At 45.3% G+C, this 27,875-nt stretch overlaps 2 protein-coding genes across 3 annotated transcripts; both read right to left on the bottom strand.

The window, feature by feature from the left end:
• Positions 1–74: 74 nt before the first annotated feature.
• LOC133217995 (aldo-keto reductase family 1 member B1-like) lies at positions 75–10,125 on the bottom strand. The gene is made up of 10 exons (XM_061363981.1): positions 9,970–10,125; positions 9,092–9,259; positions 8,459–8,575; positions 7,059–7,136; positions 6,524–6,646; positions 3,227–3,333; positions 2,989–3,070; positions 2,351–2,434; positions 1,447–1,529; positions 75–701 (listed from the first exon to the last, which is right to left on the bottom strand). The coding sequence occupies exons 1-10, from the start codon at positions 10,033–10,035 to the stop codon at positions 659–661; spliced, it is 951 nt and encodes a 316-aa protein (XP_061219965.1). The 5' UTR covers positions 10,036–10,125; the 3' UTR covers positions 75–658.
• Positions 10,126–18,771: 8,646 nt separating this feature from the next.
• LOC133217996 (aldo-keto reductase family 1 member B1-like) lies at positions 18,772–26,696 on the bottom strand. 2 transcript variants are annotated; one of them, XM_061363982.1, is made up of 10 exons: positions 26,595–26,696; positions 25,842–26,009; positions 24,445–24,561; positions 23,126–23,203; positions 22,367–22,489; positions 21,772–21,872; positions 21,540–21,621; positions 20,964–21,047; positions 20,170–20,252; positions 18,772–19,426 (listed from the first exon to the last, which is right to left on the bottom strand). In XM_061363982.1, exons 1-10 carry the CDS (start codon positions 26,658–26,660, stop codon positions 19,384–19,386), a joined length of 945 nt encoding a protein of 314 aa, XP_061219966.1. In that variant the 5' UTR covers positions 26,661–26,696; the 3' UTR covers positions 18,772–19,383. The 2 variants fall into 2 exon arrangements, with proteins under 2 accessions (XP_061219966.1, XP_061219968.1); XM_061363984.1 differs by having other exon boundaries at positions 26,543–26,671.
• Positions 26,697–27,875: the final 1,179 nt, after the last annotated feature.

Below are 27,875 nucleotides of genomic sequence, written 5' to 3'. Positions count from 1 at the left end.
CTAGATACAGCTGATATAATACTACTCCAGCATTACTACCATTAAAGCACTACTGAAATAACTATTACACACAGTAATGAAACTGTATTTTATTATAAGCAAAACCAGCTTATCACCAAGAAACAAGGACCTATACACTTCTCAAGGAGCTACACATGTAGAAACTGCTCTACTTGGAATCAACTTGTACTTCCAAGAGGAGAAAAAAGAAAACAACAACAAACTGGAGCATTACAAAAAGAAACAAAACCAAACCCGAAAGTAATCGGAAAAGAACAGACCTCATTAATTATGTAATATCTGCCAATATCCTGGTCCTTCCAGACATGCATAGCCACTAGCTCCAGTTCACAGTATTCCAAAATAAAAGTGACTGCTTGTCCAAACTTTCTCAATGTTTTCCGCTTACCAATTCCAGACATGTAGTTTGGCAAAGACAATCTACAAGTCCACACAGTGTGCTCTCCAGAACCATTTTAGCATTTCCTTCTTCCAAAAAAGAAAGCAACACAAAGCCACCGAGTACATATACTGCATCTTTGTGGGGGGGGAAAAGAAAGGAAAAAGGAAGGTCTGATGCAGTAAGAAAGCTATGTAGACAACTCAGGCAACAGCAGAAGCATATCTGGCAAGTCTGGAGAAAGGCAGGAAACCATCTTCAGTATTCTGCATTGAAAGGGTAGTCCTTGTGATTCGTGCACCTAAAGGAAGTAAAAGAGGAAAGATTATCTCGTGTCTGAAAGATACCATATGCAGCTGTAACCACCAAGGAAGGGCTGACCTCTATAAAAACAGCACCAGTTTGTTTCCATTTTCTTTGGTGATGCATTGCATTTGTAAACAAAGATTCTGGAATGCCTTCTGTTTGAATTCTGAGCATTCTGTAGGCAACTAATTCAACTAATGCTTACTGCCAGGTATTCTTTTTTTGCAGCCTTCCAATAAGGATTTCAATATCTGGCTTCCAAGCTGCAAATCCTTATGCTAATTTTCTTAATGTTCACCCATTTTCCCAACCACTGCTGAAGAACCTACAGTTGTTTTTTTATAATATACCTAAGGGTCAAGACAAAGACAAAATGCCACAAGCAAAGTTAATACAGAATCTGAGTCTGCATTATGTTCATTTCTCCAATAAGGACAAAATAAAAAACATTAAGTAAGAAGCCTCCTCTTGCAATTCCAGCTACAAAAAGTACCTTGGAGACTGAACTGAAAATGAACATGAAGTTTGCTTTATGCTCATCATGACTTGGTTCATAACACAAATATTCAAAATCTCACTCTGAAAAGCTATTTGATGATGACCACTTTGGAAACTGAGTTTGCATATCATGAGTTTAAACCAAGCCTACAACCTCGCATACTAAACCATGGCATAACAACCACCTCATATACTGAACTATGGCATACTTGGCTTAAAACCTTCCCAACTCTGCCACTTACGTGCTCATTGCACAGGCTCTCCAGTTTCTATTAAAGGTGAGAATAGTTGCCATCTCATCTTTAGTCAGTTCAAAGTCAAACACCTAACAAGGGAAACAGATGGAAATCACCTCTTTGAATAAATGAGATTGTAAGCAAAAACAAACAAAAATCACACAAAGAACAAGTCCACAGTGCAGGAGTGCTTGTTAGAAGAAATGACTGCTTCATGAAGGCGGGAAAGGCAAGTCAGCTCTCTGGATTTCTGAGACTTCACTAGCTGGAGTGGGGGAGAGAGATGAGCAGGGACAGAGAGGAATTATAAACAAATTTCAAGCTGCAGTTACACACACCAGTTGTTTTAAGAAGTTGGGATAGCACTTTATGCTGCAGAATGCCTCCATCCTCCGTTTGTGAAAGACTGATCTTTCTGTCCTATTCCAAAGGAACATCTAGAAGACTTTCATACTCCACCTAATGCAACTAAGATTCTTTCACCATGCTAACACTGATTTCAGTAAAGGACCACTGAATCAAGAGCAGCAGCATGGTTTACAGACACTAGGACTATTTTCTTAAGAGTACTTGCTCTACATAAGCCTTTTGTTTTGGGCTACTGCACTCTGGCCTCAAAGCAAGCTCTGTCAGATGAGTCATCCACATGACATAAAACAGGAAGCATCACATAACGTGACTGCTAAGATTACCAGCGTAGTATTTCCAAAGCTTTGTTTGCTCTGCTCTCCAACTGTAACCTTAAGTTCAGCCCTCAGTAGGCAACAAGTAAACATACAGAGAGAAAAAGCTAGATACTCTTGCCTGAAGACAACTTCAGAAAGTGAGAAAGGATCACTGCTTGCTTTGCAGTGGGAAGGCATGCCATCCCTGAACATGCCATGCATCCAGGCCACTCCTAATTACTCACCTTGAAGTTCTCCACAATGCGCTGTGGAGTGACAGACTTGGGAATCACAATCACATTTCTCTGGATGTGGAACCGAATGAGAACCTGCAAGAGGCATATCCCTGAGTCAGAGAGAGACTTGTGTTCAACAGCAAGCAGAGCCTGTTCCAACAGTTCTCTGCTGTAAACTGTACAACTCAGCAAAATTAACCCACTTCTGCAGAGCTGCATTTCATATCACACCAGAATTCTATGCAGCACTTTTTGAAGTGCAAATGGAGAAGTGCTGGAGCCCTACATAAGCAGCCTTCTTGCTCATTTCCCATACAGGCTAGTGATACTCATTTCCTCCTCTTCCCTTCCCACCTATACTTCTAGTAGGCTATACACATTCATGTCTCTGTAACAGGACTTGAGATGGGAAGACTGAAACAAGACAGCATCTGAAGATGCCAGAAAGTGCTTCTTACTGACAGTCAAAGAGCCCTCACAAGCATGCATTCTAGGCCACATCATAAACAAACCTGCATTATTACTTAACAGCACAAAAGCCTCACGGTTGACAGGGAATGAAGAGCCAGCCTATCCTCTACATTGTCATTAGGTATCCTTTATGCTGTGTTACAGGAAGGGGTACCCACTGTTCAGCTCCTACATACCTGTGCTGGGGTCTTATTGTGCTTGGCTGCAATCTCTTTAATCTTAGGGTCATCCAGAAGGGAAGGGTCCTCTGGCTTAGCCCTACACAGAGAAAAGATGATCAGTGGCAAGAAACCTCCACAGACTCAATCTAACAGAGACCTGTATTGGATGAATAATTAGTGGTGCACTTGCAGTCTCAAAGGTTTGAAGCATAAATTCATGCTAGCTCCCTTGCAAAGTGCAAAGCAATCTTACCAGGGTCTGTCAGGAGAACCAAGAGGACTGTATGCTGTCACAGCAATCCCTTTGGATTGACAGTACTTGATCAGCTTCTCCTGGGTGAGGTATGGATGGCATTCAACCTGCCAGCATCAAGAGTACAAAGATTGACAGCAATTTAATGGCTTTACTATGCTCCAGGGATTAGTTTTTAATCAAATCAAAGGCTGATCCTGTTCTAGCTTAGAGTCTCTGTGCGATATTACACTCCCTTGAGTTTTTTTATGCCCCCATCCTCTTTCTAGCATTTATAGTATTTCTCCTTGCAGTGAGGAATTCCAAGGACTGTAACACCACTCCTTAAAACTTTGCTGATCCATGTTATCGCCAACATATGGAATGACCAGCTACCTAACTGCTTAAATGGGATGGTTCAGTAAAACACCTACACAAGAGAACTGTAAAACTCTTACCAAGAGGATACTAAAGCAGTAAGTACAAAGTCTCTTTTCACCCCCAATTAAACATGCTATAACTTTTTTATTGTTTAATTTGGTTTTATTTGCTTTGTGTCAATACTCACACTGAATACCTCCAGCTTGCAAATACAAATCTGTTGGATTTCAGACTTTCATCTTGCTATCCATTACAGACTTTTCACAAACACGTGTAGTTACCATGAATTTCCATAGGACTACCTAACAGAATACAGACTCCTTAACAGTAGATCTGTAGTCTGGCAAGCTAATGCACAGGTACACAGTGCAGAACAGGAATTATTCATGTGTCAGGAGGCAGTGAATGAATATGAATATTTGATACTTTAAACCACAGATGAACTTTCAGGATAGTTCCACACCAGGGAGCACCACTTTACTTTCAACAGGCAACATCAAGAACTTTGAACTGTCATGCAAGCCTTCGGCAGCCTGCTGCTGCATTTGGAAGAAGTCCCTGGAAACTTGTGCTACTGGCAAGTGAAGCAACAGCGCAGAACATGGGATCAGTTTACAGCCTCGTGGCCTTTATTTGTGGTTCTAACTGTATGTTGTTATCAGAAGCCTGCATGGCCGTTTCCCTTCTCGGGCATGTTGGAATATTAGACAACAGGATACACCTCATTTTTTCAGGCAGATTATACACAGATTATTCACTTCAGCAGCTCCAGAAACACAGCTACTCAAGAGTAACAGAGCATAGAGTTATTTTCTCAACTATTCAATAGGCAGAATTTATACAATAAGCAAGGCAAAGTCATTCTTACCTGTCCACTGACACTCAAATTCAAATACTTCTGGGCTACATTATTTAGTCTTACGTTTGGACCAGGATGAAAAGCCTATGATACCTTAAGGTACTTCAGCAAGTATCTTAAACTATTGTAATCCACACTGTGTAATGATGATCAAGTATTTAAAGATTTACTGAACTAAGTGCTAATATCATTATAACATAATTACTACCTTGCCAAATTATTTCTTCACCACAAATGAAAGCAATCCACATATTGGATTTAAATTAAGAATGGGAATGAACACCAAATACAGGGGGATTACCATATTTTATGCAAAGCATCTGCACAGAAAGGGTTTGCAGGAAGCACTATCACTAGAACACCACTGATCACAGACAAGCTTTCATGCTTGCAAACATTTCTGCAGAAGCAATAGGTTTTGAAGGACAGGGACAAAAGACCCATTGCTCTGAGCTTAACTTGGAAAGCTTGAGAACACATGCAAGTGTGACAGTGCAAATTGCTATCCTCTATGCAAAAGACAAGGGTAATGATCAACTACAGTGATGGAGGCAATGAGGTGTGGCACATGTTGAAAGGTATCAAAGACTTTTACTAAGTATCCTAAAAGTACATTGAGACAGATAATGAAAATACACAGTAAAGAACTACGAATTTTGTACTTGTCAGTGTCTCAGTTCTGTTGGGTAGACTGACAGAGAGAAATCCCATTTGCTTTCTGAAAAAAGGGTATTAAAATCCTTTTTGAGTACGTATGCCCAGTCTACCATAATAAATTAAACCATAAACATACTATACATCTTAAAATTAGGTATCAGTTACTGAGACTGCAGCCCTTCACAGGCCATAGCAATCAAGGGCAAATCTAGACAAGTTCAGAACAATGGGTCTTTGGTCCCTGTCCTTCACAAGGTACTATCCCAGGTCCTATTGTCTTTAAAAACTTGTACCAGGCTACAATTTTGTCAAGTTTTGAGGTGATGACCAATTGGGGAAGGACCACTCAATACACTCAAGGGCAGGGCATCCACTTCAGGAGGACGCACTCAGGCAAGAAGAGGCCAACATAAACCTTATGAAATTCAACGAGGCTGAATACAAAGCCCTGCACCTGGGAAGGAAAAGACCCTGGCAATAACACAGGCTGGAGCCTGACAACCTGCAGAACTATGCTATAAATGCCATAGTAGACAGAACTAAATGTGAGCCAGTGGTGAGCCCTGGCAGCAGGAACGCTGCCAGTAAGTTCTGGGATGTGATCAAATCCTCTACTCAGCACTTGCCAGACCTCCATAACACTCTGCCTGGCTTTCCCCCTTCCTAGCCCTGTCAGCAGAAGAAATATTGACAGACTATCATGAATTCAGCAGAGGGCTATGAGGACACTTGGGGGCTGGAAAGCCTGCTGTACTGGGAAAGGCTGAGGGAGCTGGGTTTGTTCAGCTTGGAGAAAGGACTACTTCAGATCTCCTAATAATAGCTTTTCAGCACCTAGAAAAAGGTAATCCAAAGGCAAGCCAAGCTCTTCAGTGGCACACAGTGGGAGGACAAGAGACAATAAGCATAAGTTGAAACAAGAGAGGCTGAGACCTCATATTAAGACAGCTATCTCCCTTACCCGTACACTCAAGGCATCCAGTTCTTTGTTAGGTCTTCCATATATACACTAAGGTTTACTCCAATGAAGCTTTTAAAGCTTATCTGAGTTCCCACTGTCCTCATCTCCCCACTCCTTTCCCCAACCCCCTACAGAGGAAAAAAAGAGGGTCTGGAGCTGCTCCTTGCCAGATTTCCAAGCAGTAGTGCAGGAAGACCATAAAATTACAGCATCTTGTGCATCCAAATGCAGTTAAAGGGTGAGAGTGAGAGAATAAATTGTGTACTTCATTCTCTTTCTAGAACCTTATTTCATAGTAATATCTTCATAAATCTTGAAGAAAAAAAAAAACAAACCACTCCAAACCAAACCAACCACCAAACCCCAAAAAACCCACCCAACCAAAACCAAACCACAGAAGCCACCAAACAAAAACCACACCACCAGCCAAACATTTGCCTGCTGTCATGCTGGAGCTTACCTGGTTATTTGCAGGCTTGTATTTCAGTCCTGGCTTGTTCAAGATTCTTTCAATCTGCTCATGGTTAAAGTTGGAGATCCCAATGGCTTTTACCAGACCAGCATCCACCAGCTCTTCCATGGCCTAACAGAAAGAAGTCAGAATCTAGTATATGACAAGGCCTGAAGAGCACATTCTTAGTGACATGGCTTATTTCTTTCACAAGAAGCACAAAATAAGCTATTAGATTTTCAGAGTTCAAGTTTGAGGCAAAAAACCCCCCAACAAACCCAAGCAGCAGCATTAATATTTGTGTCATGTCCTGTCTCCCATTTCCTCAAAGCTCAGAGACTGATTCTTGGAAACAGAGAAAACTGACAGCAAAATACACATGGAAAATAATGATATCCAACAATCCACTATCATACCAGTAAGTCCTTCCAGGTAATTCTACATACATGAGGATTTAGGCTGCTGAAGGTAATGTGGAAATGAAAATGTGGAAAAGACAGCTGAAAACAGAAGACATGATTCCCCTGCCAGGGACTAAACCTACCTCCCATGTCTGTAGAATATCTGTGTTGCTGGGTATAGACATGCCTTTGTCATCTGTGGGAAACAGCTCCTCTCCTGCCTGTCAGTGACAAAAAAAGACTGCTTGAAGCACTTTGGTGGGAAGTGAGGTTAATACCAGCTGGACACCAGGATACTACAAACTCCTACTGCACGACATAACAGTATGTACATATATATTAGATAATACTAATACTGATTATCTACATTCTTCAGTCTTTTGTCTTGCTTTCACATGAGATTATAGCATTTTCACCAACACACATTCAAGTGTGGACATGTGCTTCCACTGGACAGTGTCCTCTGGCTCATCAAAATACATAAGGTGACACAGAACTCTTCACTTGTAGCATTATATCCAGTTTACAAGTTTACTTTCTGTATTATAAAAATACACAGTTCTTATATGAACATAATGAAATGCTTTACTAAAACATGTACTAAGGATCCACTTAGGCCCTGGAATATGTTCAGTCTATACTGTACTAGATATGCTGACAGACCTTTTGTGGGGAAACTCTTTGTTTAAGTTGCTGGCACAGGGAATGTTAAAGCAGCCTGTGTTCCAGTTAGAACTATGTGCCAAGTATCAGCTTCATTCAAAGCCAGTTGTTTCCTACACCACAAAGCGTTTTCCCTTTGATAGTTCTGTCCATATGAAACTAATCTCAAAAATACAGATGCTATGGGTAACGGCTGATCCCAGAAACAACAAGTGGACTCTGATCAAAACCTTTATTCCTAACACAAAGACTAAGCTTAGAAATATTAAAACTGAGACATCAGTTCCTTTGCATGCAGTCAGTAGAAGAATTAGGAACTAAAAAGCTTCACCTTTTGAAATCCAAGGTCTGTGGAACACTAACGCTCCTACAGCAAAGGTCAGTTCAGTCTGTACTGTATTAAAGGACTCAAGTGATTAAAGACAGACATGGAAGACAGAAACATTCTTGGGTTCTGTGATTCTGTAACATGCAGAGGAAAATTTCTGTCAAGCAGCAAAGCACAGCTCTCCTTCCCACAAAGGAGGAACAGCATTATCAGGTAAGCATACTTTGGATTTGTAGGAGACAACCATAGGCGATAATCAAAAGGACAACAACATAAATTATGCTTGAAGCAGTGAGGCCAGCCTTTATTCAAAGTCTATCTTTTCCATGATCAAAAGGGTTGAGGATGCCATGCAAGTAGGGGTCTAAGAGGTACAGATCAACAGCTTGGCTGTCATGGCCAGACCAAAGCTGAGCATCACAACAGTGCTGGTATACAACAAACACAAGATAATTTGTGCCAACTGAAGCAATTACTGGGCTGTAAAGCCATACAGCTTTTCAAAACTGCCAGTCACAACAGACGAAGCCAAAGGCATGGCTATTACTGTACCTTAAAACCAAGAGGCCAGTGGATGAGGTAGAGATCCAGGTAATCCAGCCGCAGTGCAGCAAGAGTCTTCTGGCAGGCTCCCTTCACCAGAGGCTTGTCGTGGAATGTGCACCACAGCTAGAGACAAGAAGTACACCATGATCTTCTGAGTTAAACCCCTTGGTACTCTTCTGTTCAGAAGAGAGTGTCTGTCCCCTTTGGAAGATGATCTGGAACTAGGTATCCTACTGATCTTACAGCAAAGCTTGCTCTGCTAATCCTGTGAGCAGGACTGGCCTGTAATACTGGGGGCAGCATGTGCAGTGGCAGCGCACATGACTGAATGGTGCAATGGCAGACAGCCGAAGTAGTCTCATTTCATTAAGACTCCATTTAAGAAACACCTGCTAGAGGGCCAGATACTGCATGAAAGAGGAGAGCATAACTTCATGCTAGGAAAGGTTTAAAGCATAACCTCTATCTATGGTATATACCCTGCATAATTCTCCATTATGTGAGTTGGCAAAGTAGGAAAGTTGTCTCTGGAACGTCTTAAGTGATGTTCTGAACTGTTCTATGAAGCACCACAGAATGGGAAAGTAAAGAACTAGGGGGGTGACTATGGAAAACACAGGTGTCTCCTGGGATCCATACCTTACTGACAACAAAGAGGTCTTCTCGTTTCACAACACCTTCCTTGATTTTTTGCTGGATCCCTTCCCCAACTTCATTCTCATTCTGGTACACATAGGCACAATCAAAGTGGCGGTACCCAGCATCAATAGCAGCCATCACTGCAGCTGTTACTTTTCCTGGTGGGGACTGAACATAAAATATCCAAGAAATTCTAATCAATATATGTTAAAAATTGTTTTCCTAGCAAGACAGAATTAAGAAATCCATCTTACCCAAAGCAATCCTCCAATTAAATATGCTAAAACCCCCCACAACAGCTTAAAGCCAGCCTTCAGATGTCCCTCTGCACCCCACCGCCAGGCAGTGCTCAGCCCAACAGCTTTGCCGAGCTGAGGCCCCAACACCTCATTCCTTCGAGGACAGTTCTTCACAGCCAGGCCGAGGCCTCCTCACCTCCCCATACCACTTCTAAGAGGCGAAGCCCCCAGCAACCGCCAGCCGGAGGGGCCTTAGCAACCCACATTCGCAGGCAGAGCCCTGCAGCGGTGCAGGCGCTCAGGCTGCTGCGAGGAATCAGCGAGCAGGGAGGGACTCCCGACGCCACACGCCGCACGGAGCCCGGCTCTCCTACCCCCCTGGCCCGGGATGCCGGCGGCACAGGCAGCGCTGCGCCTGGGCCCGGGGTGGCGGCGGGGACAGGGCTTAACTCCGGCCGAGCACCGACACCGGCGGTTGAGACTGCGCCCTCAGGGCCCGAGCCGCCCCCCATCCCTCCCAGTGCGGTGCTAGGGAAAGGGCGCCCGTCCGGCACGGGCGGTAATGGCTAATGCCAGGGCCGGGCCGAGCACATCCGCCCTCCCGCTGCCAGCGGAGGACACGGCGACGAGCCCCGTTACCTTCCATGTGCCCAGCCCCAGGATGGGCATCTTGGCCCCGGTGTTCAGTTGCACATACGTCGCCATAGCTCCACACGCACTCAACAACACCACCACAGCAGCTGTCGGCGCAGCGCCTTTAATAACGGCCAGGCCCGCCCCTCTCCGGCGCGGCGGGGGTAGGAGATGGCGGGGCGGTGCCGATGCCGATGCTGATGCTATACCCCGCAGCACAGCTCTGCAGCCCTGGCCTTGACCTTGTGCAGCCCACGGCGGGGGTGGGGTTGGGGTTAGAGGAGGCCGCCGCCTTGCGAGCCCTGGTGCTGGGATGAGCGTCATGTAGCCACCCAGGTTGTATCAGATAGGGCTTGAACTGGGGATGGGTTGTATCTTTGTGCCCGGCTGGTGGCCCTGCTGCAGCACCTCGGTCCCTCCGTGTTCCCGGGACAAGGGATGGCGAAGGGGATGGGAGACAGATGTCTCCCTGTGCGCTTAGTTTGTAGGTTGTGGGAGTCAGGCCTTTGCCTGAGCAGCATGTCCCCAGGTCAGGGATGGTGGCTTTGGCTGGTGTCCCTTGTTGGAGCCCGGGGACCCAGTGTGCTGGTACTGTGAGATGAGAAACCTCATCTGTGGGAGTGTGGAGAGAGCCTGTTCTCCACATGGGACAAATGCAGCTTCCACTTGAAGGTACACTGAGCTGTGCTTAGCAGTAACTTCGGATAAAGTGATTTTAAAAAAGGAACTTTAAAAACCCTCTCCCAACCTTCAAAATAAAGTGTTTTGAAAGTCTCAGTAGAGAAACAGTGACTCCTTAATGAGTGACATAATGATCAAATTGTCCCTCCGCCTTCAGGGCAGTGCTGAGGGCATTTCAGAGTGAAACGCAGGACTGTAATCATAGGTGGGATGTGGTCAGCAATCTCCCATCAGAAAGGGTGCAGACAAAGGTACGCTGTTCTGCAGGAGAGGTTGCAGCGCAGTGGAAAAACCCAGGCTTGCCTGGGAGGGTTTGCTGCTTACTGAGACATGGAGAGCTTCCTCAGGTGCAAGCGTTTGCTCTGGGTGCCTCTCTCACAGCAGAGGCCCCTGCCTGCTGCAGCTCGGTATTTTTTGCTCCATTTAACTAAGGGCAGGCAAGATAATTGCTTTTCCTCTTTAATGTTCCTGCTGTTTTGTGTCAGCACCATCAACCGTCCGTGGCAGGATGCGACGTGTTTTCACGTGGATCACGAAACCCTTATGTAACTCTGTGCTTACCTCTGACCGTTCGGGTTTGGTTTTCACTGGTGTTTTCTTTTTGGTGAGAGATGTCTCCATCTTGTCACAAGAGGCTTGTGGCCAAAGTTCTGCATTTTGATTTTGCTGTTCTCTCCCATGACTTTCCCCTTGCAGCTGTAAGGCAGGTTGGCTTTCCACTCTTTATCCCTCCTGAAGGCTGGGTGAAGGCCACCAAATGGCAGCAGGGCCTTGGGGAAAGAAGTAGTGCTGCGTGTGTCAGCGGGTGACAGACAGCGTGGTAAATCCTGTGCACTGTGTCCTTCATAGCATGGCCAGCTCTTTCTTTATAGTGGATACTGGTGATGAGGAGCTGTGTATGGGAGGAGGCCTTCCCCCCCCCCCCCCCTTGATCCACATGTGGGGGTTTGTGCTGGAACAGGATGTGTAGTTTCATGGGGTTTTGATTTGTTTTGCTGCCTTGGCATTTAGTAACTAGGTTCATCACAAGTTGTGACTTTGGAGAGGGGTGGTATTGGGTATCTAAGAAGAGCAGGGCCCAAGGGTATGTCCCTGTGGAGGCAGTCCTTACCAGCAGAGACCCTGTGGCCTGCAAGAATAGCACAAAGGTAAAGTAAGGAGGTGACAGTTGCAAGGTGCAATCATTTTGACTCATAAGGGGGAGAGCTGCTGGGGTGTGCAGCTTTGAGGTTACTGACACATACAGGCATAGCTTAAGCCAGTGTTCTGAGGTGAGGGCACTGGGCAGCCCTGGAGGTAGCAGCCTGGCCACCTGGGAGCACTAAGTCACAGTAAGCAGGCCTCTCTGAGCCATCCTTGCCTCAGGGGAGGGATGGGAATGGACTAGCTGTCATCTGTGGTGAAAATGAGGGAAGCAGAGATGAGGACAGGGAAGGGATTGGCGTTTGGCTTAGACAGGCTGGGAAAGGGGAAGAAAGGCATTCACTGTTTTGTTCTTCTGTGTTCTTTCTTTCCTCCTCTACCTGAATTGGTGAAATGAAGTCTGTGTTAATGGGAGATAAATCAGCTTAGATTGCCCTCAGATGAGACTGTTTTGCCCGGGACTGTAGCTGTTGGAGAATATGTGTGATACCCAGCTGTTTCATGGCCCAGAACTGGAGTAATGAGAAGGACTCCAAAAGAAGCCATGATCCTGATCCTGGGAATACACTGTGGTGGAAGTGGCACAGCCTGTGTATGTCCAGGGGTAAGTGTAGATGGTGCATGAATAGCTGGAGAAAGAAGGGACCTGGGGAGGTCATTGCTGAGTGGCAAGGTGATTGGGAAGAGACAGCGAGGTGCTTCCTCCAAGCTGGTGCTCCAGTGCCCTGGTATAGCACTGCCTCCACAGGTAGGATTCAAGTGCACTTGCTGGGGAGCTGCAGGCTGTGAAGCAGGGCTGTGAGCATTGGCTGTGAAACAGGGAAAAAGGGTGTGCTGCTGTGGTGTGACTGTGTGCCAAGCTTGCCATGTGCTTCAGATGGGGCTTCAGAGAGACCAGGATGGCTTAGCAGAGCAGGGGAGTCATCCCATTGACCTTTGTTGGAGTAATGTGCATAACAAGTGCTCAGGATGAAGGGGAAGCCCTTGGTCAGAAGTGAGCAATAGCGCTGAATTGGCCAGTTGGAAAGCTGTGTGCCAGGCAGGCCAGGCTGCAGTTGTAGGAGCAGCAAGTGCTCTGGAAGGGATTGGCTCAGAGAAGCACCCTGACATGTCTGGGAGGAAACTGAGGGCTGATGGCAAAGTAAAAACCGAGCCCTTCCAGGCAGCCTGAGTTGCAGTTAAGTAGACCTGTCTACTTAACTTGAGTAGACCTGTGAAGGTGGAGGGCTGCTCTGCAGAGTGAGAGTGCTCTCATGACAGTCCTTTGCTCAGAATGACCTTACAGAAACGCTGAACCCCTGCAGCAACTGGTGTCCCTGTAGTGGCTGTGGCAGTGCTGGGAAGCTGCAGCAAATGCAGTGTACCTTCTGCCTTGGAAGAGCAGAGTTCTGAGGAATTTGGGCTCTATGCTACTTGCAAGCACTGCCCTGCACAAAGGAGGAAGGCTTTAAGAATCTGCCTGTGAAGGACTGTGTGGAGCAATGGCCCGATCCTGCTGATCCCACAGGTGAGACACCCCCACAGAGGGTATGGGAAGAAGGAGGTAATTGATTGCAATTACTTGGACTGCTGGATTGTGTTTACAGGCAAGGGCGAAGGGATGAAAAAGTGGTGGTCACTGATGCCATGACTGAAAGCTCCAAGGTCTGAGCACAGTTACTGCTGCCCCTCTGGTATTGCCTGATAAACTGGTGGGACATCAAGGAGTGACTTACATGTATTGTACTGGAGGGAGCATACCCGAAGACAGGCAGGAGATTGGCAGCATGGCCAAGGATAATGCTGGGAGTCCAGTAGCATGGTTAACCTTGGAAAAAGTTTTAGAAGGGATTGGAAAGCATGTTGAGAATGTTGCAGTGTTGATTCTGATAATTCTGGCTGCTGGGAAGGAGTGGGTTTGTGATGTGTGTTATGTTCACATTGGTGAGATGCTGGTCTGCAGGGACAAGAGATTGAGTCTGTACTGAATATACATTAAGATTCTGATGACATTAAAGGTCGCTTTTATATAATGGTGAAACAATTCTTAATTTATCTTTCAATGTGGTGAAGGGTGGAATGCAAAGAGCATAAATTGCAGTGGGTATCAGAGAGTGGTGGTGGTGACCTGTCTGTAGACCATGAACTGCTCAGTGCCAGACAGAACCAATTCCAGCTACCTCTGAAATTGATGTAGGCACCCTATCTCTTGCAAGAATTTAAGCCCGTGGTGCTCTGGCTCTGGCACACTGTTGGAAACATAGGTGCACTCTTGGAAGGAGGTCCATGCTGAAGAGGGGAGTGCAGCTGGAGGACGAGCTATGCTGGAGCAAGGAAACTGCCTGAAGGCACTGCGGGCACTGGGTGACTCATGCTGGAGAAGGAAAAGGACAGTGGTCTAAACCTTTGGCTGTTCCTGTACCATAGCAAACATGGCACCTTTATGATTCAATAAAAATGTGTACTCAGTCTCAGCAGAGCTGTGTCGCCTCAGCCTGGGGATCACTGAGGTTTTCATGGATTGCTTCCTTCAGGAACCTGCAAAACAGAAGTTCTTGGGTTATGTGTTCATTCATTGAAAGTGAATTTTTCAGAAAGGTGCTAAGATGCCTCTTTTATTGAACAAAGGTTTTACTATTTTGCCATGAAACCCAATGTGCCACCTTATGAGTTTGGTCGCTTGCCCAGTAGGAAGGAACAGACGGGTGACACAGCCATGGAAGCAAACACCTCCTCATTTCACCTGGTGTTGCTAAAGGAAGCTGGCAGGGCGGTTTGGGCCCAGCACCGAGGGTCAGAGCCTCCCTTGACAGGGGAGCAGACACCCAGGTTGTGTGGCACCTGAAATACCCCCCCCCGGCTGGTGGCAAAGCGGGTCTTCTGTTCTCTGAGGGCTGGCTGCCCTCTGCTGCCCGCGGGGGGAAGTGCCTGGTGGCTGCGTTTTCTTGAGGGGCATCTCCGTCCCCTTGTTGTCACAGGACAGACAGTGCATAAGGTCGAGACTAAAACGAGCAAGTTGGGTCTGAACCAAGGGCAGGCTCCACCATGGGATGTAATGGGTCTGCTGAAGGCTGCTGTCTTGTTCAGCCCAAATCTCCCTGGGCTGTGACTAGAGCTTAGATATTGGCACTGAGGAGGGTAATAAAGTTAGGGGAGATGATTCCACAGCAGAGAGACTTCAGCAGCTGTCTGTGACTTAGGTGTTGTGAGTTTCATAATTTAAGGGATCAAATGACTTAATTTCAGGTATTTTTCAGGCTCTCAGCATTCTAGACAATGTTTAGATGTAAAACTTCTATATATAGTATTCATAACTTAAGGGTTTGGAAAAAAAAAAGTGAATTGAATGCTGTCACTTTCATGCTCATTGCACAGGATCTCTGGTTTCTGTTAAAGCTGAAAATAGTTGCCATATCCTCTTTAGTCAATTTGATCTCAAGCACCTAACAAGGGAAACAGCTGGAAATCACCTCTTTGAACAAACCAGAGACTGAAAGCAAAGCCCACAACATTAAAGAACAAGTCTACAAGGCAGAGGAGCTGGTTAAAAATTACTGCTTCATGAAGGAGGGAAAGCCATCTCTCTATTTCCAAGAATTCACTGGCAGGAGTAAGAAAGGTTTTTCAAAGTTGCAATTCACATGCCAGCCACTGCAAGACGCTTGGTGAGCGATTAGCATTACATCTACTGCTTGTGAAGGGTGCATCTATTTGGCCTGTTCCTAAGGAACATCTACAAGACTTTTATATTTCACTTGATTCAGCTAAGACTTTCAAAATCCTGATGACCAGTTTCAGTCAAGGACAACTGAATTAACAATGGAGCAACATGTCTTATGGACACCAACTGGACTTGTTATCAAGGTTTTATTCTCTGCAAGTGGACTCAGGATGGCAAGAGTGAAGCATCACAGCATCAGAAGATGGGTCAAGGCCAGAGGTCTTCTCTGGGCAGAAGGTTTGTGTTTTGCTTTGCTGTTTCTGCCTGTTGATGTGACACTTTTCATGCCAAGACACAGGAGGTGTCAGTTGTTTTTCTGTTCTGAAGGCATAGCTGGGGTTGTTGGATGACGGTAGGACCTTCGGAAAAGAAATACCATATGTGTCAGTGGATGAGAACTAGCCTGGGAAATACTGCAAAATGCCCAAGTGTTCCTTGCATGAGATGAGGAAGTATACGTGCAGAATGGCCTGATTTGACTGTGTGTGAAGGTTTGCACTAAAGCTGGATACTTACTGTAGTTCTTTTCAGTTTTGTTGTATTGACATTTGCATGTAATAATTCTAATTCAGCAAAAATCATAGCCTCAAGAGATGAGCACTATTTGGCATCTGAGAAGAACCAAACTCAAAATGATGAAAGTGGGTAGGTCCCAGTGAAACAATCTTTACCAGTAGAAAGGCTGCCTGGTTTGCTCCTGAACTGTAATGACAGAGAAATTCAAGGCTCCTCTAAGGGCTGGTTGATCCTGATACCAGTAGGGAAAAGCACAGCATGGTTTTATTGGTGGGAATTGTCCCAGAAAGGGTTCATGTCCATTAAATGCCGGTGATTACAGCTGACTTCACCTGTGTTCACAGGAGAGGAAGAGAGTGCATGAGGTCCGGAGACCTAAGTAGCATATGGGTCAGAGCTAAGAGCAGTCCTGGACCCAGGCATAATGAATCACACTGAATGCTGCTGCCTTGTTTTGCTCAAACATCTCAGCTGTGAGTGGAGCTTAGATGTTGGCCCTGGGGTGCCACATGCTGTGGATGCCTAAAGTTAGATGAATCCCCCCATAGAGACTGCTGCATCTGACCCAGGAGTAAAAGACAAGTGTGGTCAGCACAGAGCCTTTCAACTGTGGAAATATGTTACCCTCCCCCCCCCCAATCAATAACTCGCAAACACACCAAAACCAAAGCGGAAAGTACTGCCCCCTGTAAATTCTGATTCTTTTGTTTGACTGTAAGTACTAACTGACAGTAAGATTTCTGCTGTAATACTTCTTCCATGTTTTTTTTTGTCTTATCTTGTGGTTTCATTATATATTCTTTTGGAAGTTTTGGTTGGAAATAGTTGGATGACCTCCATCTGAAAAGCATGTTAGATATATTCTAGAGACTTGTATGTGTGTATTTTGGAATATCTTATGTGATCTGAGTATTAGTGTACTGAGATGAATATTTGCACATTGTGGTGTGTTTTTTTTTTTTCTGTTGGAATGAAAGAGAATAAGTGCTAACAAAACATAAAGCTGTCATGTATCTGAGGTCCCTTGTCCTGTCTCTGTCATAACCATCATGCTTAAGCCCAAAGTGCAAGTTTCGCTCAGCCCTCAAAATAAAAGCTTCTTTCTTTTTAATCACACAAAAAGGCTAAGTTCTTTTTGCACTTATCATGGGGTAAGGAAGCACCAGGCAATGTGACACTGCTAAGCTGAATTAACCAAGTGGACCAATCTTGGAGTAGCCTGCTATGGAGAGTGTATTATATAACAGAAAGAGCCTTGGTACATATGAGCTATGGATATGAAAGATGGATTGTTCTCCTGCTACAGAGAACAATATCTGGAAGCATTCACAAAGTGTAGTATGTGTCCCTCACCTACTATGGAAGTGAGTCAGTGTGCTCTCACATGGTGAAAATACAGCACTCAGTGCTGACCTGTCTTAGTGCCAGGCTGTGGGCATTGGCTCAGCACTAACACATGCTATTACACCTCATGTCCAGTGTATTTTGGGTATCTGCATAGTGACGTTTCCCCACAGTCTGCTTTATTGGGGTTTATAAAGCTAGATGTCAGCACATGCTGGCAGCCAAATCAGTCCAAATTTCCTCATATGGCACTTGCCAGCACTTCCAGGTATTGTTCTCCTGTCACTTTCACATCCATAGCTCACATGTGCCAAGACTCCTCAAACATGTCTTGTTTGCACTGTCTGGTCAGCCGTGGTTCATATCTAGTTAGTCTACACCTGATCAAGGCAAGATCTTGATGCTCCTGTGACATCTGATGTTTGAGCCTTTCTGTCATCTGTCAAACATATTTTGTACATCGTTAGTTTGTAACACAGGTGCATGTATAATACAAGCTTGTGTAAGTGTATCACATGTTGCACACTGAATTACACTGTAAGTCTGAGGAAAGGAGTAAGTCAGCACTGGGTCCTAATATTGTTAACCTTTACAAAAGCAGATTTTTGTTAATAACCTTGTTCTCAAGAACGTTTGCAGACCACCCAGTTGCTCAAGATACATCTCAGACTTCATATGCTTTTGTCAGATTCTACAGCTTGTTCTGGTGTTGATGAATGCATTAGTTGTACTGCAGATAGGCTGTGTCCACTAGCCCAAGACACACTGACTGGATTTATGGACCCCTGAAGTGCCATGCTGTTGAAACACCTTCTACCACTGCTCACCTGCATCCTTCACCAAGAGGGACAGGCTTATGTCAGGGAAAAGCTTTACTGGTAGATAGTTAACAAGAGACCTGTTGCAGTTACTAGGCTAGTGAGTCAGCACAGCATAGCCAGAGGGAACAAAACACTTGCTTCAATGTCAGGCTCTGCATAGCAGCCCAGTATTTACACTTAACAGTTCTACCTTACACCCTCTGCTTCCACACAGTATTGGACACCTGCTTAACACCATCTTCTCTCTTCCCCCAGTCTCTGTTACTCTGGGTTTTTAATAGCCAGATGTCAGCATAGGCTACCAACCAAATTAGTCTACAGCAGTATATATCCTTGTACAGCTTTCCAGCAGTTTCAGGTGTAGGTCTCCTGGTCACTGCTGATCCACTGCCCATACCAAGGCTTGTCATACTCAACTGTTCATGGCAGCACTGCTCTACCAACCAAAGTTTATTACATCAAGTTATTAAACTTTTGATCAAGATCTTGATGCTCCTGAGACATCATTTAAAATTGAGTATGGATCATTTTCTTCCAGTGACAGTGTTGATCCAAATGGCTTTGGCATTTTTTCACATTAGAATAGAACATCCAAACCAGCAATAATCTAAGTATTTTTTATTTTGGAAGAATATATAAGAATAAAGTTGAACACTAATCTCTGTTCAGATTCAGTCTGTAAAAGAATGTGACAGAAACAATGCCCAGTATGACTTGTTATGCATCTGTAGGTATGGCAATCTCTCCCAATTACTATTCTTTCCCAGAAAGCTTGGGGCTGTGCTCTAGAAGTCAAGTTAATTGTTGTCTTTTATCTTCAGGCAGTGATTGTGTAGTTAATTCTTTCAGGATGGATATTTCTTCTGTGCTCACATATCCTTACCCTGCAGCCTTAAGTGGAGGTGATCCAAGACAAGAAAAATTATTCAGTTGCTAGTTCATTCTTCAGGTTTTCTACTTTGCTGTATCAGCCATGCAGAGACTAATCTATCTATTGATAAGGGAATTATTATAGTCCATATTTTGTTCTTGAGAACAATTTTACCATTTCCTTCTATCAAAGAAAGAAAAGCCTCATCATGTCACTGAATACATACACTGTGCCTTTGCTGGCAGGAGAGATACAGTGTGTAAGCTACATAGTGGACAACTCAAGGCAGCAGTAGACGCTCATTAGACCGCAGAGGCCTCCAGAGAGGCAGGATAAAACTATCTTCAGTATTCTGCATTGAAAGGGTACTCCTTGTGATTTTTGCACCTGAAGGAATTAAAGAGGAATGATTACTCTCAAGGCTGAAGTAAATGCTATAGAGCTAAAGTGGGTGTACTTCTGTACTTCAGAGCCTTCAAGAGAGACTCTGAATTATGTAACTGTAGAATGAACTTAAGAGACTTAGTAACAAGATGGCATACATGACTAATAAGTTCAAGTGTGTTCCTATTATTCAGGCACTGAACAATGCTGGGACCAAATTACTTCCTAGATAAGAAGTTCACACTGCTTACAGAGTAAACAGCTATTTCTGTGGCTTTTCAGCCAAGACTTCTTGTCTTGCTATAGGCTTCCAAGGTGCTATCTGCAAGCAGTTGTTCTTCATACTGCACTATAGATGGTCATGACCTCCCCCAACCACCTATATAAGAGCTGACATCAGTTTACAATATGCACAGAAAAAAAAAACTGTAAGTTTAAAACTGGCTAAAGCTCATTTCCCCAATATGGAAAATCTCAAATTACCAACTAGAACCCTCCTTTGGGAATTCCAGGCACAATGTTTCCTGGAGAAAGAATTCACGATTTATACATAGTATGCCTTATCCTTTAGCCAATAAAGGGAAAAATATAAAGCCACCAAGGGTTAAATAATTGATTCTCAATCCCCAAAATGATTCCAGATTCCAAAATATACCCAATTTAAACAGCTATACCAGTACCTGTGAGATCAGAGTAAAGATTATTCAAAATGTAAGAACTTGAAAGAAACAAGCAGTGTCACTTACATGCTCATTTCACAGATCCTCCAGTTCCTGTTCAGGCTGAGAAGGGTTGCCATCTCCTCTTTAGTCAATTCAAAGTCAAACACCTAAGAAGCAGAACACCTGGAAGTCACCTCTTTGAACAAATGAGGCAAGCTTCACAAGATTAAAGAACAAGTGACATCAGAAGGGGTGCTGTTTAGAAATGATGGCTTCATGAGACGGGAAAAGGAAAAAGCTGTATCTTTAGACTTTTTGAGACTTCACTGGCAGACAGAAATAGACTTCTGGTTGCAGTTACACATCCTAGCTGTTCCAAGATGTTTGGTAAGCACCTTGGTGTTGCCTTTTATTCGTGGCAGACTCATTTCTCTCCAATTCCAAAGAAACATCTAGAAGACTTCCATATTTCAGTAAGTCCAGCTATGTTACTTCTGAAATCTTCATGTCAGGAAAAAACCCGGCTTAACAAAGGGGCAATGTGTTTTATTGACACCAATACCCTTCGCTTAACATTCTTAGTCTGTATTTTGAGAAACACTACTGCACTTGGGCTCCAAGCAAGCACTGCCTGCCATTTCATCCACAAGTCACAGGAGACAGTAAGGTTGATAAGGTTATCAACATACTGTTTCCAAGTGCTCTATCATTTCTCCAGCTGTAGCTTTCATTGTAACTCTAGCTTCCAGACAGAGAGAAAAAGTCCAGTCCTCCTGACTGAGGCCAACTTGGGGAGGGTGAGAAAGGATCACTTCTTGCTGTACAGGAAGAAGCCATTCCACCCATGAAGAGCAGCACCCAGGTCTCTTAACACTCACCTTGAAGTTCTCCACAATGCGCTGTGGTGTGACAGACTTGGGAATCACAATCACATTTCTCTGGATCTGGAAGCGAAGGAGAACCTGCAAAACCAGACCACTCAGAGAGAGAACGGTTCCTGTTCTGGAGGAATCAGAGACTGTTCCAAATGTTTGAAAACTCAGCTGTTTTCCTTAAGTTATGCCCACTTCTGCATAGCTGTATTTCAAATCATGGCTGTCCCAGTGGCCTAGGCAGCACCTCCTGGAGAGTAAAGACAAAAGTGGTGGAGGCCCACATGGAAGGCTGCCTTTGCCATCCCGTTTTGGAACGGTCAGTTCCTTTTCTTCCCCCCCAGGCTTTTAGCAGTGTATGTAAGGTGTTCATTCTCTGCAAGAGGACTTTCCTGGCTAAGGGCCAAAGAGACAGTAGTAGAGATTTTTTAGGGCATAGAATAGGCTACAGGCATTGCTTGTTAACACAAGAGAGCACCGCAGTTCACACGGAACACTGATAAAGGCTGTACCCTCTCTTCATACACTTTCCTTAATGACTGTGTTACTGGAAGAAGTACCTACTGTCCAGCACCTACCCACCTGTGCTGGGGTTCTGTTGTGTTTGGCTGCTATTTCTTTGATCTTGGGGTCATCCAAAAGGGAATTGTTCTCTGGCTTATCCCTACAGAGAGAAAAAAACAGAAGAAACAAAGAATAACTGCAGAAAGACTCTCCCTAGCATGAGTAATTAAACTATATACATGCCTGCACCATTACTCATTCAATTACACAGTGTTTAAACTTAAACCACACTAATCCACTTGGAAATTACCTGTCAGGGCGTCCAAGGGGACAGTATGCTGTTACAGTGATCCCTTTGGATTGGCAATAGTTGATAAGTTTCTCCTGGGAAAGGTATGGATGACTTTCAATCTGTTAACACAGGAGCAGAGACTGACAGATGTAGAATTACTGTAGCATTCCAATGCTCCAGAGGGTTTCTTTCTGAATCCTAATTTCCTAATTACAGACTGCCTTCATCCTACCATGCATGTGGTCTGTGTGACAAGACTATAATTCTATATGGCATCAACTTTAATGTTGAATCCTTATGAGACTTTTTGATTTTGTTTCAAGAGGCTTTATAGAAATCATTGATTACAGTCACAATGTTAACTTGTGTATGGACTCTTTATCCCTCCAGAGAGAATGCTTCATGGGAAAATACTCCAGAAAGAGAGTGGTTCAACAAGCCAAGGCAAAAAGGAATTTTTCGTATCATTTTTGTATTGATGAATACCCATAGAGCAGGATTTAGAAAACACGATGCGTCTACTTTGTTCTCCCTTTTCAATCTCCTCATTCAACTGTAACCAGATATTTATAACCCCTGGAAACTATTCACCTGCAGTCACTCTGCAGCTCACCTGGTTATTTGCAGGCTTGTATTTCAGCCCTGGCTTGTTCAAGATTCTTTCAATCTGCTCACGGTTAAAGTTGGAGATTCCAATGGCTTTTACCAGACCAGCATCCACCAGCTCTTCCATGGCCTAACAGAAAGAGGAACAAAGTCTGCATCCAGTGTACAAGACATGACCTGAATAAATTTTTCCTGATGGGTCTTGTTTCTCTTCACTGGAAGTAAAGTCTAAGTGTTAAGACTTGCCAGGTTTTTGATTCTCACAGGGAAATGTGTGTACTGGTAGTATCTGTGCTATGTCTTCTATCACACAAAACCCCAAATTATTGATGAGACTGAAATTCACCGCGTTACACAAGGAATGTATGACTAAGTCTACTGCTGTCACAGCACTGGAGGGCTACGCAGGATGGCAGGATCACAGCCTAAGAAAATCTATTAAGAGTTGAAGAACTGCATGAGAACTGTGGTGAAGAAAAAAAAAACCCAATCATTCAGTTATGGTGAAGTAAGTAACATTTGCAAGGCTCAGTTTGGCCTGCAGCTCCACTGAAAATGACCGTGCAGCTCAGTCACTAGAGATATGAATCCACAGTGAAAAGAAATAACAGCTTGACTAAGCATGCACATTTTTAAAATGCTACATCTCCTTTTGTGAATCCTTTTCAACTAGTTCTGCATACGTGCACAAACCGTTCTGTGATTGCTGAAGCCAAAAATCACTGCTGAGGACAGAAGACAAGTCTTCTACTGCAGCTAAACTTACCTCCCATGTCTGTAGAATATCTGTGTTGCTGGGTATAGACATGCCTTTGTCATCTGTGGGAAGCAGCTCCTCTCCTGCCTGTCAGTGACAAAAAAAAATAATGCTTGAGAATCTGTTGAGAAGTTCACTTAATACCATGAAGGCTCACAAGCATGACAGCTTAAACTTCTACTGCATGAAAGAACCCTAATTATTGTCTACTTTCAGTCAGTCCTTGAGGACCAGGAGGAAGTTATTTTTGCCAGTGACCATTCCAATAAAGACAGGTTTTCCAGCTGGACCCCTTAAACTGATGGCTCACCCAAATACCTACAGGGAAACAAAACACTTAGAATTATAGCCTCCAGTCTCATACATGTTCACTTCATGTGAGGAAGAACTGTTTTTTCCAGACAGGCATCAGGGGACCTAGCCAGGTACTGAGAAAACGTAGCTTTGGTATATACACCATCAGATTTGTTGAAAAGAAGTGTGCAGTGATGTGCAGTGACAGTTCTTCCACAACAAAGCTTAGGGTAAATCCGCTAACAGTAGGAAATTTACTAGGAAACATATGAATATTAGGAAAATTGGAAGAGCTTTTGTGTACAGGTTATGAAAAGACACCAAATTTCAACTACACTTAAAAGCAGTTTGCTAGTGCTACCATGAGATGGTTTCATTACTTTGTTAACACAAAACTAGAGTATGAAATAAAGATAAGCATCTCAAGAGAGACTGATCAGACTGTAGCAGGACAGAAAGACTAAGACCAGAAAGTCAGAGACATTAGCTCTTTCACTAATCTGTGAAAGAATGCAGGCCCCCAAGTTTCATCTTTTAAATTCCCATCTCCATGGCACACTGCTAAGGCTCCTACAGGCAAGGTCAGCTCAATCTGTGCTGTATTAAGGACTTGGTGATAAAAGAGAAAAATGGAAAACAGAAATATTTTCTCTTGCTCTACAATTCTGTAACACACAGAAAAATTCTGACAGGCAGCAAAGTGCAGCCCTCCTTCCTGCAAGGGGCAATTTTGAGATGAGTATACACTAATTCATAAGGGAAAGCTCTTATGCTTGCAGCTAGGAGATCTGCTCCTAGTCCTCAGACCATCATTCCCAGAATCAGAGAGATATGCAAGCAGTAGTCTCAGGGCAGAGATCCACAGCTTGGCTCTTATGCCCAGAGTAAAGCTGAGCACCAGAGCAGTACTGGTACACACAACAGACACATTATCATCTTTATCAGCCACAGTAATTGTTGGGCTGCAAAGCCATATAGCTCCCCCAAAGCTGCGGTCACAAGAAAAAAGTCAAGGGCATTGCTGTTTACTGTACCTTCAAACCAAGAGGCCAGTGGATGAGGTAAAGATCCAGGTAATCCAGTTTCAGGTCAGCGAGAGTCTTCTGGCAGGCTCCCTTCACTAGAGGCTTGTCATGAAATGTGCACCACAGCTAGAGAAAAACCCAAACAAGGCACAGTGTGACCTCCTGTGTTAAAGCTCTCGAGTGATCTCCTGCACAGGACAGAAATGTCCCATCTTCTTTGGAAGGCCATATGGAATCAGGTCATCCTAGTGCTCTTGAGATGAGGCTTCCTCTGTGATGGGCCTGGCCGATGACACTGAAGGCAGTATGTCCAGTGGCAGCACAGATGTTCGAGCAGGATTATAACAGGCAACATCCTCTGCTCTCATTAGGTACGAATTTGTGCTACCTTTTTTACACAGGGGCTGCCTTTGCAATAGGCAGATTTTAAATGAAGCCATTTGCTATTCTTAACCATACATAAAACACTTGCATTGAATGTAGAAGGCAAAGCCACAAAAATTATAAGATTAGCCAAAGACCTCTGAAGCTCCCTTCCTACCCAAACTACTCTATGATTCTATGAAAGAAGTGATTGGCACCTACTTTTACCAAGAAGCAACTTCACAATCTAGCTAAACAGTCTGATTTCCTTAGTAAGCAAAAGAAACAGAACCCACCAATGACACCTTCCTTGTGATGTATGTTGAGCAGATTACACTGCACCCTGAACAAATTACAGGGTGCCCAAAATCTCATCTTCCTCACACAGCAGAGGCACCCCGTTGGCAGGGTGTGAGCCCAGCTGCTGGAACAAGCAGCTGGCACTGCCAGGCTCATCTCTACTGTGCTTTAGCAGTCAGGGAGATGCCATCACGAAATTGGTTCTCTTCTGTATCAGTCCATGACACTGAGTGATCCTGGATGTCTGCATCACAGGTTTCTACCTTGCTTGGTGCTGCCTGGCCCCACTGTCCCTTTTCCTACTTCCCTCCTTCTGTACCATTTGGTCTGCAGATGGCTTCTCCTCATCCATCCCCTGGCACTTGTGTGTCTCCTCAGCAGGGCTGTGGTGCTCAAGCTTTCTGTAGATGTTGGGAGGAATTCAGACCCTTGACTTCCTCTGGTGTTATAGGATTGATTGGGGAAGAAAACTACCACCAGACAGTTCGGAGGAGGGTGATTCTTTTCCTTGCTCGAGCCTCAATGAGCTCACTCTTCCTACCCAACAGCTACAACAGTAACAATTAGCACCACTGGAAGTAATCAAACAAGAAGTAATCAAACTCTACTTCCGTGCTGATGGAGGGAAACAAAAAAGTATCAGGACTGATCTCATTTATACTACAAGGTTCTCCAGTGCTATAGCAATGCTACTTTAGTTTCCTACTGTAAACATTCACAGTCCAAGACCATCTGATCTTTACCTTACTGACAATAAAGAGGTCATCTCGCTTCACAACACCTTCCTTGATTTTCGTTTGGATCCCTTCCCCAATTTCCTTCTCATTCTGGTACACGTAGGCACAGTCAAAGTGTCGGTAACCAGTATCGATAGCAGCCATAACTGCAGCTTCCACCTTACCTGGGGGGGACTGAAGAGAGAAAAGGTATGACATGCCTGGATTTGGGATTCTCACACACTGCTCCTTAGGTAGCCAGAGGATAAATAAACGTAGAGGCTTTAACAGGAGCTTTTCCATAAAGCTTCCTCGGGTCTCCAGACACCTCAAGTACAGCCTCCCGAGCCAAAAATCAGGCTCCGGCCGCTCCTCTGGCACTCCACTCCCCAGCAAGGCTCTGGAGAGACTTTGCAGACCTGAGGCCTTAACACCAGGGCCGTTCTCCACGGCCGGGCCAGGGCCACCTCACTTCTGAGCACCCCTCCTCAAAGGCGCAATCCCCCGGCAGGTTCAGCCAAGACTTAACCCAGCAGGAGGGGCCTCAGCCCAGGCCCCAGTGATTTGCGTTCCCGGGCAGAGCCCTACCGCGGCGTAAGAACTTGGGGTGCTGCGAAGGGGCAGCGGAAACAGAGCGATCCCCAACGCCAAAAGCTGCCGCGGCACGGCCGCACTGAGCGGGAGCCCCGGCTGCGATGTCGGTGGCGCAGGCAGCGCTGTGACCCCACCGAAGCGAGAAGCCGCGGCAGGGTCCCGCTGCAGTAGGCTCGCCGCGGTTACCTTCCATGTGCCCAGCCCCAGGAGGGGCACTTTGGCCGCGGTGCCCAGCCGCACACACGTCGCCATCGTCCCACTTGGGAACACACCCCGCAAGCCGTGCGCAGCGCTACGACAGGGCCCGCTCCCGGGCTGCCGCTACGGCCCTTTCCAAGAGTTACACCCCACACCCACCCAAGCGGTGGGTACCGGTTGGCCTTCCCCTCCCTTGCAGCCAATCACAGCTCGAAGCCTGCCCCCATGGCAGCGCAGACCAATCAGCAGCAAGCAGGGCAACCAATGGGAATCCTGCCCTGGTGCTGGAGTCAGGTACGGGGGGCGAGCTCTGACTGCGTAGGGGTGTTCGGGTGAGCTGTGTAATGCCCCCAGGCTGCCCCCAGCGCTCCTCCCTCCCGCTTTGGGTCGGTTCGGCGCAGCGGGCAGGCGGGTCCAGCTGCTGAGGCCCGGAGGAGCCGCCCGCCGGGGCTCTCAGAGGCCCTCTGAGCAGGGGCAGGGCAGCCGCTGCTCGGCTCGGGTGTGCTCCCATGAGAGCTGAAATGAAGTCAGTTCAGTCACCCCCACAGTGAAGCTGTAACCCAAAAGGGTGAGGGAGGCTGTGCGCCGATCCGGCCGGGGTGTGTGCAGGGGTCACCTGCTGCAGTGCCCTGCCCCTGTGCCACAGGGTGTTCACGCGTATCGCTCGTGGTACGCGCCGGGGTGTTGCAACACGCTATTCACCCCTTCGGTTGCCTGATAAGACCTGTTTCATTCAGCGCCGCACGACTTGACCTGGTAAAGACATCGGTAAAGTCGAGAATGAGACAATGAGCAGGAGTCCTGGGGCACGATGGGATGCACGAGTGCGGTCTGTGAGCCATGAGCTTGTATGAGAGCTGAGCAGTGTCCCCGCAACAGTGATGGTGGCCCCGGGCTGGTCTCAGGAACCTTGTAATGCTTGTGCTAATGAAGTGAGGTGGGTAGAGAGCCTTTGATGTGGCTGCCTGGTGAGAATGGGGAGCACCCTGTTCCCCTCTCCGGACGGGACAAATGCAGCTTTCGCTTTGTGGTAAGTGTGCTTATCAGTAACTTAGAAAATAATGAGTATAACCCACTGCATTTTAAATGTTGGAAGAACGTGTTTCTTAGTATGTTTTTGAAGCTGCAGAAGAAAGCAAGTTTTCTGTGAATGACACAATGATCACATTGCCCTTCTGTTTTTACATACAGATCATATTTCAGAATATAATATACATGTGTAGAAATAATTGATAAGTGACCTTTAATTTCACATTAGAAACGGATTTT

The sequence above is a fragment of the Neopsephotus bourkii genome, unplaced genomic scaffold, assembly GCF_033783945.1.
Source record: "Neopsephotus bourkii isolate Nb327-2 ecotype Australia unplaced genomic scaffold, CSIRO-AGI_Nbou_v1 NB_1183, whole genome shotgun sequence".
In the NCBI taxonomy this organism is placed as follows: domain Eukaryota; kingdom Metazoa; phylum Chordata; class Aves; order Psittaciformes; family Psittacidae; genus Neopsephotus; species Neopsephotus bourkii.
The sequence above is the reverse complement of the archived record's forward strand: the minus strand, read 5'-3'. Positions and strand labels throughout refer to the sequence as shown.

Bases quoted from the DNA above. Each gene is read 5' to 3' on its own strand.
- LOC133217996 (XM_061363982.1), bottom strand. From the start codon at position 26,660: ATGGCGACGTGTGTGCGGCTGGGCACCGCGGCCAAAGTGCCCCTCCTG. The intron at 24,562-25,841 runs GTAAAGATCAGA...GTTTTTCTCTAG, and splicing joins ACCTCTTTATTGTCAGTAAG to CTGTGGTGCACATTTCATGA. The intron at 22,490-23,125 runs GTAAGTTTAGCT...TCTTTCTGTTAG, and splicing joins ATATTCTACAGACATGGGAG to GCCATGGAAGAGCTGGTGGA.
- LOC133217995 (XM_061363981.1), bottom strand. From the start codon at position 10,035: ATGGCGACGTATGTGCAACTGAACACCGGGGCCAAGATGCCCATCCTG. The intron at 6,647-7,058 runs GTAGGTTTAGTC...TCTTTCTGTTAG, and splicing joins ATATTCTACAGACATGGGAG to GCCATGGAAGAGCTGGTGGA. The intron at 702-1,446 runs GTAAGTGGCAGA...TACTTCCTTTAG, and splicing joins AGAGCCTGTGCAATGAGCAC to GTGCACGAATCACAAGGACT.